Below are 12,874 nucleotides of genomic sequence, written 5' to 3'. Positions count from 1 at the left end.
GCGACACCTGCTCGGCTCCCTCATGCGAGTGACACCGGGGCTCGGCGGGGATATTTGAGGCACCCTCCCGCGCCGCCGCGGCCACTCCGCGCTTGCCGCCGCGCCGGGCACATGCGGCTGGCGGGGCCGGCGGCGAGGAGCGCGCTCGGCCCGGTGCGGCAGCCCGCGGGGACGGGGGCGCAGAGGGGCGCGCCGCGAGCCGCGGCTCCGCGGGAGGCTGGCAGCCGGGACCATGTGCGCGCAGCCGCTGGGCGCACTGGTCACCCTGGCGCTGGTGTTGGCCGGCTTTGATGCGGCTTGGGGCACCGAGGCCACCAACCCACCGGAGGGGCCCCAGGACAGGACCCCSCAGCAGAAGGGGCGCCTGTCCTTGCAGAACACAGGTATGCGGAGCTGGGCTGGACGCGCGATGCGGAGGAGCTGCGCGCTAGTGCTGCTCAGGGGCGGAAGCCGTGAGAGCGGAACGAGCTTGTCTGTGTGTTCTGGGTCTGGAGTATCGGTGAGATAGACGCGCTGAATAGCGACAGGCATTTATTTTCGTGTATGACTGTCAGGCATAAATCATAAGAGGAAATAAGAGTTCACTCCTAATTACCTTTAAAGCCCGGGTTTGCCAAGCACGTGTTGCCCTTGGAAGTGCATATGCAATAACTGGCCGCCCGCGATCCAGGTGACACACCGCTGAAGTCGCTCTGGGTACAAACTCGGCGGCGAGCGGAAAGTTGTCCCCTGCGACGACGGGCGAGCGGAGGCTGCTGCGGGGCGCAGCGCGCTCCGCCGGCGCGGAGCGGCCGCCGGGCGCTGCCGGCGCGGGGGGCTCGGCGGCGGCCGGGGGCGCGGAGAAAGTTTCCCGGCGCAGGGTTTGGGAGCGGGCCGCGGGGAGGGAGGGAGGGAGGGAGGGGAAGCGGCTGGAAAGGGCTGGGGTTTCGCCCTCTCCGCAGGGAGCCGCGCAATGATGCAACGGGCCGGGGGTTGCTCCGCTCCTCTCCGCCCCCTGCGCGCCCTCCCCCGGGTATTATCTGCCTAGAAAGAGAGAGCTGAGGCGTGCACTTTGCTGGATCGCTTCCCAGCCATGCAAAGAGAGAGCGCGGGATCCAGACACTTCCCTTCCCCCCTTCTCTTCTCTCTCTCCCTCTCTCTCTCTCTCTCTCTCTCTTTTTTTTTTTTTTTTTTTTTTTTTTTTTTTTTTTTTGTTAACCCTCTCCGTGCTGCGAGACGTGTTTAAACACACACGAGCAGGAATGCACGAATGCCCATTAGGGACTGCCACATGTGAATCACGGCACTGTGCAGTTCTCAGCACGCTGGAGCCAGGACATGTGATCCGGCAACGGTTTGCATCCGGATGCCAACACAAGCACTTAGGGCTGAGCTCCCAGCCCCTAGGAAAGCCCGGCTCCGCGCTCCGCGCTCCGCAGCGCGCCACAAAGAGCCCCATTTTCGCCGGGGCGGCGCGGACGGTGCCCGGCCGCCCCCCGCGGCCGCCCCTCGGGGCAGGTAGACGGAAAAGCGGCGGCGATTTGGCCCTGATTTGGGGGTGGGGGAGTGGAAGAGGGTCACGTTAACTCCTGTCCCCCGCTCGGCTTCCCCGGCCGCGGCTCCTCTGCCTTGCGGCGGGGTCGAAATTCGCCCGAAAGTTGCCGCGAAGACTTGCGAAGGGACCGCATGGCAAAGGGGGGGCTGGGGATGTCTGAACCATGCTGCGGTTCAGAGGGGGATTAGGCTGGCTCCCAAGAGAGAGCTTTAATTAAAGGTACCACTAGGGCACAGAGTACAAAAATTCTTAGCATCCTCAGTTCTGGTCTAAAAGCTGCCCCTGTTTAACTTTATCCCTAGGCTTTTTCAGCAACCACCTTCCTTCTGGCAGTACTACTACGTCCTTTTTTTTTTACAGACCAGAAGCTGTCTTGTTAAGAATTAGATTTTTGTTTTTTGTAAGCTGCAGACAGTTTTTTTTTTTTTTTACAATATTACATAACATCTTATAGAGCAGTATAAATACATACGTAGCTGCTAGTCCAATTGATCTGTTATATATATATATATTATATATACTCAAATACATATTTTAAATTGATTTCTAAACAGGTGAGGGTGTAGTTGCAGCTTTATGCAACCACCCAGTGCAAAGGACTTCATTTTTCAGTGGGACTTTTGCTGTTAACTTTGTAGACATCAGACTGGGGGGAGCCCAGTGGTTTGTGAAGAACTTTTTGCTAAATCACCAGACACTAGCTCAGAGTACCAGAAATAATCAATTCTGCTGGCCGCATTCTGGACCTCTCACTTGGGCAGCTGAATTTGATGGGTGTCTTTGTACAGTCAGACAGCGAAAAGCATGCCTGTCCTTTAGCTCCTATGAAATCAAAAAGCATTAGACAGTTCTCAAGTGAAACAGCTTGACGTAAGCGTAGTGGATTTGGCATTTACTTCTTGGATATCACTTTCATAACATAATACACCCAAGTTTTGGCCTAATTTCTGCAAAAAGTGGGCATGCTGTGGGTACAATAACTGTTGTCACATGTGTTTTTTTTTCTTTTGAACTGATGATGTTAGCAAAATATCTCTTTCCCTCCCCCCACCACCCACCACTAGTTTCTATGAACAGTTCCTCAAATTAACCGTAATCAATGCTCATTTTAGCTGAAATCCAGCACTGCCTGGTTAATGCTGGCGATGTGGGATGTGGAGTGTTTGAATGCTTTGAAAACAATTCTTGTGAGATCCGAGGCTTACATGAGATCTGCATGACATTCCTGCACAACGCTGGAAAATTTGATGCGCAGGTAACAAAGAGAAAAAGTGAAATGTCTCATATATCTGCTCGGCTCTAATGTGTACTTGGCATGTATATTAGTTCTTTAACACATCTTTGTGGAAAAAAAAGTTACCATTAAGGAGCAAAACGTTTTTTGCATATGACCCAGCTTCTACTTTTTTGCATCAAAGTTCAGCTGTAAATTTTGTGCAGTAAAAAGCTTATCTTTTTTCTCCTGTTCAATTTTTCTGTTGATTTGAAGAATCTAGAATGAAGACTCCGAAGCAGAGCATGCACAGGCCATGTGTAGCTTGTCCCCGGAGACAAGCAGTCCCTAGCTGCAGTTCCATACAACAGCTTTTTTCTATGATACCCAGGATAACTGCATCAGAACAGTCATAGACAGACATAGTTTTCTGAAACATTAAGTGGCTTAAGCTTCTAAATCATGTAAACTTCCTAAATCAGTTTTCAGCGCTGATTCTGAAATGCGGCTTGGGTGCCCAGTTCACTTAGACGTATTAGAAAATATTTCCCAAGGTGCAGTTAGAGTTTGTTCTTAAGACTTGCACGCAACCAATATGGGCAACCTCCTAAAGCCACTGAATTCAAATAATCCTTTGGTTCAAGCACTGACATTAAGATACATTACTTAGATGGTATGCAATATTAAGTTTGTCTCCTTCATTTTCTCCCCAGACCATGTATGCATCACTGAGACATCCTGTTATTATGTCCTGTAAACCTACTCTCCCATTTCAGTGCGGAGGGAAGGGAACATTACGACGGGCCAGCGGCATTTGGCTTGACCATGCAGCTTGTTGTATAGCTTAACTAACAGCACAAGTTATATAGCACTTTTAAAAGCATGGTAGAAAGCAGGGCAGACTTCAGCCCTTTTCATGAGGGATGGTGGGACCACCCAGTAGAAAAACACTTTGGAAGTGCTGGAGTTCTCAGCTTAAATTCTCAAGGACGTACAAAGCGTCCGGCTAGCACTTAAAACTGGAGAATTGATTCTTCTAAGCCCATGGGTATCTAAAAACCCTCAATTTCCAGTTGGCTTCCAGAAAATGCTATCTTATTTTTGCACAATATTCTCTCAGTGAGTAAAGCTGACAGAAGTAAGCCCTGCTGGCAGGGAAGGAAAGCAAACACCTATGAAGGTTGAGTGTAGCCAGGGATAACTATTCCCCAAGATACCCAGTTACTGTGAGTCAAATACAGTCTGTTTCACATCCAGGATGCATTGCCATGCAAAAGTATTAAACCTCTGGAGTTTTAGTAAGGCGGTGACTTGACCCTCTGCTATGACATGGCTTTTTAGGGCCCATCTCTTCATTATCTACATATACCTTTCTGGGTGCATTCAATGATGAGACTAGTACTGGTGATTTTAGATTTTCTACTCTCCTTCTCTTTTCTTTGAAACCTGAGAATTGATGTCAGGTTTGATTTGTACAAGAACTTTCTCTTTGTCCTTATTTGCCTGCTGTGCCGTGCGTGTTTGTTACCACGGGAAAGGGCCTTTGGTATGTGGCGTAGAAAGGGATGATGGGCAGCACTGATCTCTGATCAGCAAGAAACATTTCTGGCTTGAAACAATTTGRGCACAAAATTTACTTATCTGGGTGACTCTCCTGTGGGTCTTGGTAATGTCAGTGGAGTTATGCCAGGGTMCCCTTTGAATAAAGGACAAGTACTTTCTACATCTAATTTTGTCATTGTGAAGCATTTGTGTAAAATAATCTGAAGCTTGTGCAGCGATGGAGGCAGCACAGAAGGCTTCTGCACACCTATTGCTCAGCAAAGTAAAGACAGTCTGAGCAGAGCGGTCACAGACTTTAGCACACACAGCRTGTGATGTATCTAATGGCCAAAAGAGAAAAGGTAGGGATGATTTTGCCTTGATTCCCTCCAAACAATTGAATGAGGGAATCACAAGCAGTGGTTAAAGAGATATTGCCAAAGCAGCTTTCCAGCAACATTGCTGGAATTTCTTGTTCTGATTTCTAATGTCACTCAATATTTCTTCCAGTAAAAAGACACCAAACAGCACTGTAGGATTACTGTAGCGCYGATCTGAGTCCTTTTCTGCCTGAGGAGTGGTCGTAGAGGAAACACTGACAGCTGGGGAGTTGAACGGGTACATATGGAGGATGCATATCTATACAGACTATGAGGAGTTTGCAAACTGATTTTTWAAAAGAAATAAACTAATTTGGGCTGACTAACTTAGTATCTGCTCAGGGTCCTGGGGACCTCAGCCACTGCAGCATGCACTKCTTTGTGTGAGCCTGCTGTGCTGCCACCCCAGAAGTGGATGAAGCTAGTAAGTCAAGCATCACATTCCCTAAAGGTGCTTGCTGTTGTCCTTTCCCTTTTTGGGCAGTCAGCTGTTGGGGCACAGGAAACCTTAAAAGAGCAGTGAGAAGACCCTGTTTGTTCTGCCCTGCTGGAATAGTAAGACAGGGTAGCTTAGCATGATCTTGAAGGGTGAAGAAATAAAGAAAAGAAGGGAAAAGCCATCAACCAATATCGTTAGTAATCTAATAACTCTTGACATTGTCTTACAAAGCAGCAGCTAGTTGAGCATAAATCACCTGCTGTGCTTAATGGACAGAAATACAGACCTACTCCATTTCTTTTCTTCTCAGGGAAAATCCTTCATTAAAGATGCTCTGAAGTGTAAGGCTCATGCCTTGAGGCATAAATTCAGCTGCATCAGCCGTAAGTGCCCTGCCATTAAAGAGATGGTGTTCCAGTTACAGCGGGAATGCTACCTGAAGCATGACCTCTGCTCTGCTGCCAAGGAGAACGTCCAGGTCATTGTGGAGATGATTCACTTCAAAGACCTGCTGCAGCACGAGTAAGTGCCTGTGTGCTAGTTCGGTTAGAGATATGGGAGCTCCTTCCCGGAGCACGATGATGCTGACAAGTTGTGCATCTCCCAAGAGCTGTTTCACCTCCTTACGGCCTTAGCATATCTCGTTTTCTCACATTCTGGACCAAGGTAATGCTTTCTTTACAGGGGTCCTTGAAGATTAGTTTGTTTACGAAGGGCTAGGTGAGGCTGTTGAAAGGAGACGACATGGACTGAACATGGATCTAGCTGCATCTTTAGTTCATTGGCAAATACAGTGTTAGCGTTTGCTGTTTCCAGGGGCATCCCACAATGTCCAAGWGCTTTCCAGACTCAGAGGCATGATTCCTGACCGCAATACCTTGTAAAAGGCAATAGCTAGAGAAGGGGGGGGGAGGGCTATGCAAAATTGTCGGTAAGAAGATAATTTATTTTGCAAATATATGCTTATAAATGCCTTGTAGTTAATTGTTCCTGAACGAGCTGCAGTCCAAACAGCTCCATATTTACCTCAAATGCTTTCCAATAAAACATTGAGGTGTACAGCAGGAGGCACAGGTCAGACTTTAAGTAGTTCATCTCTGGCTGGGAACTCAGCTGCCCCCCAGGGAACGGCAGACACAAATCTTTGCTGGAATTGATCAAGCTGCTACATGACGGGAACAAACAAGCCACAAGCTGTTTGTACCAATTCTCTGTGTACAGATGCAAAAACTAAGGCCTGCTTTTCTTGCAGGTGAACATCTCACAAATAAAAAGGCTCAGACACAACCTGGCAGCAAATTTAACCTTAGAGCATCTTCCTAAAAGCACCTTTGACTTTTTATCCCTGGTGGATACTAGCCCAGAACCCCCAAATCCCAGCAATTGTGACAGATTAATTTTCTCACTGGATCATTTGGTTTGGGCTTCCAGCTGTGCATTTTCGAGGAGCTGGGCCCTGATTTCCTTACTTTCTGTTGAAAACCGCTCCTCTAATATTTAAGCTGCAGTTACAGAGTGAGAGAGAGAGACTCTCTCATGCCCGTTTACCCTAAAATGCAGACTCATTTGCTGCGGTTTGACAAGCTGAACATGGTGGGCTGAAAGCAAGGCTCTTCCCATGAACATTCCTGAGGCTCGGATCAAAGGCGTGGCTGGTGGCCTGGTGGCAGATGGTGGCCTCGCCAGATCGGCTGGCTGTGGCCGCAGAGGAGGGCAGCTCCCCCCGGGCCCCCGCTTGCTGGGGCGAGCCGGGCAGCGATGCTTCGTGCTGCACAAGAGCACCTCTCTGTGGACACTGCTGAGGCTGCATTAATAGGCTGTAAATGAGGGTACTTGGCACCAATTAAACCTCCATCATTTGGAGGTGAGAAGAGCTATGACAGCCAAAAGCTGTACAAAGATGAGTAAGCTCTCCTTATTTTACAAACAGGCTAAAGCTGGAACGCTCAAAAGCAGCTTCTTATTTCTGGGGACCTTGACTGGGGAGTTCTCAGTTTGAGAAGAGAAGGATCATTCAGCTGAACACCTATAATTTGCGTGATGTCATTTAGCGCTTCTTACACTTCATTTTCAGCATCTCAGAGAACCAGAGCTCCGCTTTCCTGTGCGGGACTCCCCAAATAGACTCTCTCTATCCAGTCTTCTCCCTCCTATATTTAGAGGCCATTTCTGAAATTCTTGAACTAAGTAACTTGTTCAAGCTCAATAGGCAAGTGTGGCAGAGCTGGAAATAAAATAAGGTCTGCTGACTTGCAGCCTTGTGCTCGGTTCAGGTACTATGGTCAGGCTAGCTGAAATGCAAGAAGTGAAAAAGCAAAGGAGAAATGGGCCACTACTAATCCGCAGGGCTCTGGCAGACTGTGAATACCTGAAATATTTGGCAGCTATGCCACTTTTTAGTCATACCAGCAACCTTTCTCTTCCAAAGATTCTTTGTAAAGATTATATCCAATTTTAACAACCGATCTCTCTCCTCTCTGTCTTTTTTTCTTCCTTCCACTGGCTCGCTTTGTATGCGATACGCTCATCTTTTTTCACATCTTCTATTTTAGATTTAAAACAAAAACTAACAGCTTAGAACCCGGGGCAGTATTCGGACGTGGTCCTCTGTTCTGTCCTTACTATTTTCTGTTGACGTGCGCTAAAGAACGCAATCAGGGMAGCAAAGTCGCCTCTTGAGTCAGCTGCTGTGGGGGTGCGGGTCAGACTGATTTATTATGGTGGAAGTGGTGACAGGCCCTGGCAGATTATTCTCTRCTGCATTCCAAATAACTTTTTTAAATAATAAAAACAATCCAAATATGGGAAATACTTTGAGGTGGAGGAATAGGTGGCTCTCCAAGATTAGTCATTCAAAATGAGCTTAAATAGTTGGGCAGAGTAAAATCGTAGTGGTGTCACAAGCTAATCAGCTTAATCTGCTGGCTTTCGTCATCTCCCTCGACTCAGTCCATGGGAATAGACTGCTAGACAGGACTTGTCTGCACCTAAACGGTGCACCACCGCTGCTCACACCACCACCCCCTCCCCTAACGTCGAGCCCAGGCCCCCCACCGTAGGCACTTCTTAGTTTGCACTTTAGATGGTGTCACTTACTAGGAAACTTCTAAGCATGTCCTTCTCAGCCCACCTGGGTTGCCTGCTAACAGCTGAACAGTTGTGTCAAAAGACAGCATCAATGTTGACCCACAAGGCTTGTGACCGCAACTATTTTAAAATACGCTGTGCTCTGTGACCCTTGACTGAGGAAACTGAACTGCCTCTTTTCAGAAGCTGCAGTGTGTTACGGGGCTTCAGGCTTCCGTGCAGGCAGGAACGATGGGTGGGAGGCAGAAACAGGCCTTGGGTTGTTTGCAGTCCTTGTTTGGGGGGAAAAGATGTATACTGAAAGTTATACTTAACTCTGTGAAGAAATTGAGGAAACAACTCAGTATGGGAAGAAACTATGCCGCCAAGGTGGATTCCCTTGTATTTTAGCTCTGTACAACTAGATCATGAGTCTAGATAAGATCTTACTTCTGGCAGGAGTCAACATCTCATGTTTCAGGGAAAGCTAAAGATGGTAAGGAAACYCAGGGAACTGCTTGGTCAAGTGCATGTTGCTCTTTCTGGAGATGAGGAAATGCCTTCCTCTTCCAGACTAGAGACTGGTATATGTTTGTACCAGTCATTCATCTGGAGATAGCAAAAAGTATTTTATGAAGTTGAAGAGGTATGGAAAGAGATAGAGAAAGGAGGCGAGAGACCGCAGTTGTTTCATTTGACAGCCCTGCTTGCTAAGCATATTGGCCTGACATCTTCCTCCAGCGGAAATTAAGTTCTCTCACAACATCTCCACTGGGTGAACAATAAAGGCAGGCCCAGCATTTGCATGAAGCTTAGMTTCACTGTATGCTGGCATGTGCATTTCTTACAGAGATATGGCCAGTAAGAACATATCCCAATGAGGAATAAACATGCGACGTTGAACTGGTCTGCAAGGTAATAGAGTTTTGAACCCCAGTGAGCAGGTATCAGGAGATTAAAACTACTGAACTGGGTTGTAAGCAAGGGAGAAAATAAGGAAGAGTATCCATTAGCCTCATTTCCTGGTATATAGCCCTTACATATTTTTAACTTTGCTCTTACTGTTTGCTTTATCTCCAGGCCCTATGTTGACCTAGTGAATATCCTGCTCACCTGTGGTGAGGAGGTGAAAAAGGCAATAACAAGAAGCGTCCAGGCCCAGTGTGAGCAGAACTGGGGAAGTCTCTGCTCGATCCTGAGCTTCTGCACCTCAGCTGTGCATGCTGACTCCATCTTGAGTCCAGAGAAGAAGGCRGGCGAAGCCAGCAAAGCCGCTGCTGGCCGTGGGGACATACTGGCCCACTCCGAACCTGACCACAGGGAGAGCTCACGAGCATCCAAGGGAGAGAGAGGTACTAAGGGCCACTTGAACACCCACGCCCGGGTAAAAGCTGGGGCCCATAGTCCCAAAGGGGCACATGGGATCATGGACCGGGCAGACGAACTGTCCGACTTCTCTGACATCCGGAGGTGAAAGAAGGCACCAAGCTCCCCTTTACCCCCTTCCTCCCCCTCCACTGGAAACGTCCTCCGTTGAGTCCATCTCCCTATCTATGGACATTCCAAAGCATTTCTCATTCAGAGGTCAAGCACAGGGCATTGCAAGATATTTGGACCTCAGCAACAGTGTATATAGTAGCAAAGGGAGAGCAGTGGCAATGGGTTATCAATCCAGCAAACTCCACGCTTGAGTAGCCACTGAACTTGGCAAAATGTCCCCAACTAAATTCTTTTCCCCTTCTTACAAAATGAATGTTGGTTGAAATTTAGGATCTTGTTTTGAGGTTGTTGGGTTGCTTGGGGGAGATTGTTTTCTAYTGGTCCCCTTGGCTGGGGAGAAGGTTACAAGAGGGCTCTGCCAGACTGTATTTGGCCACATGTGGCTTCACACCCTGAAGGTTTAGGGCACAGTCTTAAAGCAGATGGCCAGATCTCAAAGGGATTTGGTTTCGGCCTGTGGCTGAGAACATAAAAGCTCGAGGCTGTCCATGTGATACTCTGTAGTGAACCAACTATCTCATTTCTTGCACAGGAACCTTGCAGTCTTGAGCTCTGTCATTTTCTCTTAAGTAACTTCTGAGCCATTGTTCCCATCTGGGTGATGCTGCCTCATTTAAGTGCCCCCTGTTTTTTTTTCTTAACCACTGCATAACTTGACACTTGCTTATCCAGTTACTTCAGGATGCCAAATGCCTAAGTGGTCACCTTCCAGAAAGATACCTGGACGGTTACAACTTGCTTAGCTGCAGAACACATTGTGGAGGACCCCTAAGCATAAGTTCTTAGACCTCTAAACTCCATGGGGATATTCTCTTCTAGAAATTATACCTGCCCACACAGGGACACAGCTGCAACGGCAGCCCACCTCCACCCTTATGGACAGCCCAAGCTTACAAGRATGGGTGTAGGCTCAGGCAGTTAAGGAGCCCACGTTGTTTCATTAGAAATGTCTCTCTTTGGAAGCAGCTTGGTGCAGGTGCCTGTCAGCTGTGGTTTATCAAAATGCCAAAGACATTAAGAGGGGGTTGACTTTTTGTTAATTGTCATGCAGATAATGACCACCAGGGTCTGCAGAATTGGTTACTGGAGAGGGAAGTATGTCAAGAGCTCATTCTTTCTGGGTAGTCTTTAGTGTAAATGAGGTGTTATCTCTCTTACCCTTATTTCCTATGCAATTATAACTCTCAGGTTGCAGATCTGCAATCATTTATCCCCAGATGCTGTACTGGAAATGTAGGTTACAGCACCCGTGGGGACAGGAGGGTGAGCTCCTCAGCCTCCTCTGGAGAAAAAGTGAGTTTTCTTAGCGAGTGGGAATCACACCAAGCATTTGAGCCTTCTCATTTAGGAAGCATGGGAGGAAAGCTGTGGGGGCAGAAAGGCAGTTCAGTGGAGACAGAACGTACCCAGTGAACTAACGTACGTCTTGTCGCATGGTGGGTAGAAGCTGTATAAACGGTAGAGCATGTTGGAATTTGGCTACAACTTCCAACTTAGATTTTAGTTACTGTTAAGTGAACACAGCTCCTAATAACTTTATTCAGAGTTTAATGCATGTATCCACCAGCAGAATTTATAGGCACTACTTTTAATAGAAGTCACGTAGGAAGCAAGAGAGGATTGTTAAGTTGAAAAGATGTGTCCTTATGTGATCACCAGGTCTTTATTTAAAGAAAGGACCTTGATCTAGTTTGATTTTACTCCCAGTTAAGTTCTGTGACAAAATTCTTACTCAACTTCATTGGGAAGATGTAGGATCAGGSCAAATATTGTAGCTGCGAAGACTGTCCTGACCTGAGGAGCAGAGCTCCTTCCGGTGGGAGTGCAAGTTGGTCCATTCAGCTGTAGAACTGTCCTGTGGATGTGGCCTCCAGGATTTCACAAGGAGGAGCTTGCCAATGTTAATTCCTGCCTAGCTCTCTGATGACCAACACCTCTGCTCCGCAAACCAAGTCTGACTGCTAGTGGTACCATAAGAAAGTCTCTGGTCTCCCTTCTCCCGAGTTTCCTGTGAGCATCCTCTTTTCCCCTTCGTGGTCCATAGCCACAGTAGGGAACAAGCTCAAACCAAAAAGAGAATCAAAGCTTATTAGCAAAAAACAAACACAGAACAGAAGCAACTTACTACCAACACAACGTTCTTGCATCGAACTAAAATAAGATCCCTCTCTCGTTAGATGTCTGATCCATCTATGGCAACCAAACATATAGATATACATCCTTGAATGTCTCAGTCAACATATCACCTCAGCATGCATACAGTTTTATTTGTATTCATTCATTCTGAGTGGGGAAAATTGTATATTCCCCTTGTTTAGTCAATGAAAATTTCTTTTTTTTGTTTTGTTGGGAGCTGTGGGTGGGGGGGTTTTGTATAAGGCATAACTTTTTTTTCCTCTGTGTGTGAAGATTTTATGTGTTCATCTACTGATTCCACATATGCTATTATTGTAAATATTTAACATTTCTATTTATTATAGTGTCTCCATTAAAAAAAAGAACACTGCTGGCTATGATAATTTAAACGTATGTCATGACCTGTGTTGTATATATTCATGCCACTAGTATGTTTTTTATGTTTAAAGCAGCGTAAATATAGTTTTATACAGTTCCATAATGTTATTGACAGCATAAATCATTTATTTATTGTTAAACCTTCTTTCATATCTAACAAATGGGGGTGTTTTACCTGAGAGTATTTTATTGTGACATCTGCATAGCCTTAATTCTTTATAAACTTTTAAAAAGGAAAGAACTGTCCATTTAGATCCTGTATGATGCTTTAATTAACACTCCTTATGAACTTACTGTTCAGGAAGGAGATTTAGCTTAAAAGCCAAGGTATGATGTTTCCTTTACACTTCGCATCTGGAATGAGCCTTGTTCRGGAATGGAAATACTGGGAGAAGCAAAATGCCTACTGGAAAAAGATATCAATAAACCATAGAAAATGCTGTCCTAACTTAAAGTGCTGAAATAAAAGGAGAAAAAATAACCTTCCTTCAATTCCAAATCTCTGGGAGAAAAACATACTAGTTTTATCTCATGTAGAATTTGCAGCCAAATAAGCTTGTTAAAAAAACAGAAATGCATATGGCTTTAGACAAAGCTCTGTACCTTTCACACTATTATTTTCCTTAAACACTAATAAATGTTTTGAATAAGTCTGCGGCTGGCTTTGTTTAGCTGGAATTTCRGCT

At 46.4% G+C, this 12,874-nt stretch overlaps 2 protein-coding genes across 3 annotated transcripts in view; one reads left to right on the top strand and one right to left on the bottom strand.

Annotated features, from left to right (window-relative positions):
• LOC146599723 (uncharacterized) overlaps positions 1 to 12,874 on the bottom strand; it is a 231,684-nt gene that overhangs the window by 190,008 nt on the left and 28,802 nt on the right. The gene's annotated exons all lie outside the window — the stretch shown is intronic.
• STC2 (stanniocalcin 2) lies at positions 91 to 12,838 on the top strand. The gene is made up of 4 exons (XM_085298090.1): positions 91 to 383; positions 2,647 to 2,789; positions 5,419 to 5,630; positions 9,255 to 12,838. Exons 1-4 carry the CDS (start codon positions 233 to 235, stop codon positions 9,646 to 9,648), a joined length of 900 nt encoding a protein of 299 aa, XP_085154216.1. The 5' UTR covers positions 91 to 232; the 3' UTR covers positions 9,649 to 12,838.

Source organism: Rhea americana, unplaced genomic scaffold (assembly GCF_003343005.1).
Source record: "Rhea americana isolate MKP2758 unplaced genomic scaffold, rheAme1 scaffold_135, whole genome shotgun sequence".
Lineage (NCBI taxonomy): Eukaryota > Metazoa > Chordata > Aves > Rheiformes > Rheidae > Rhea > Rhea americana.
The sequence above is the reverse complement of the archived record's forward strand: the minus strand, read 5'-3'. Positions and strand labels throughout refer to the sequence as shown.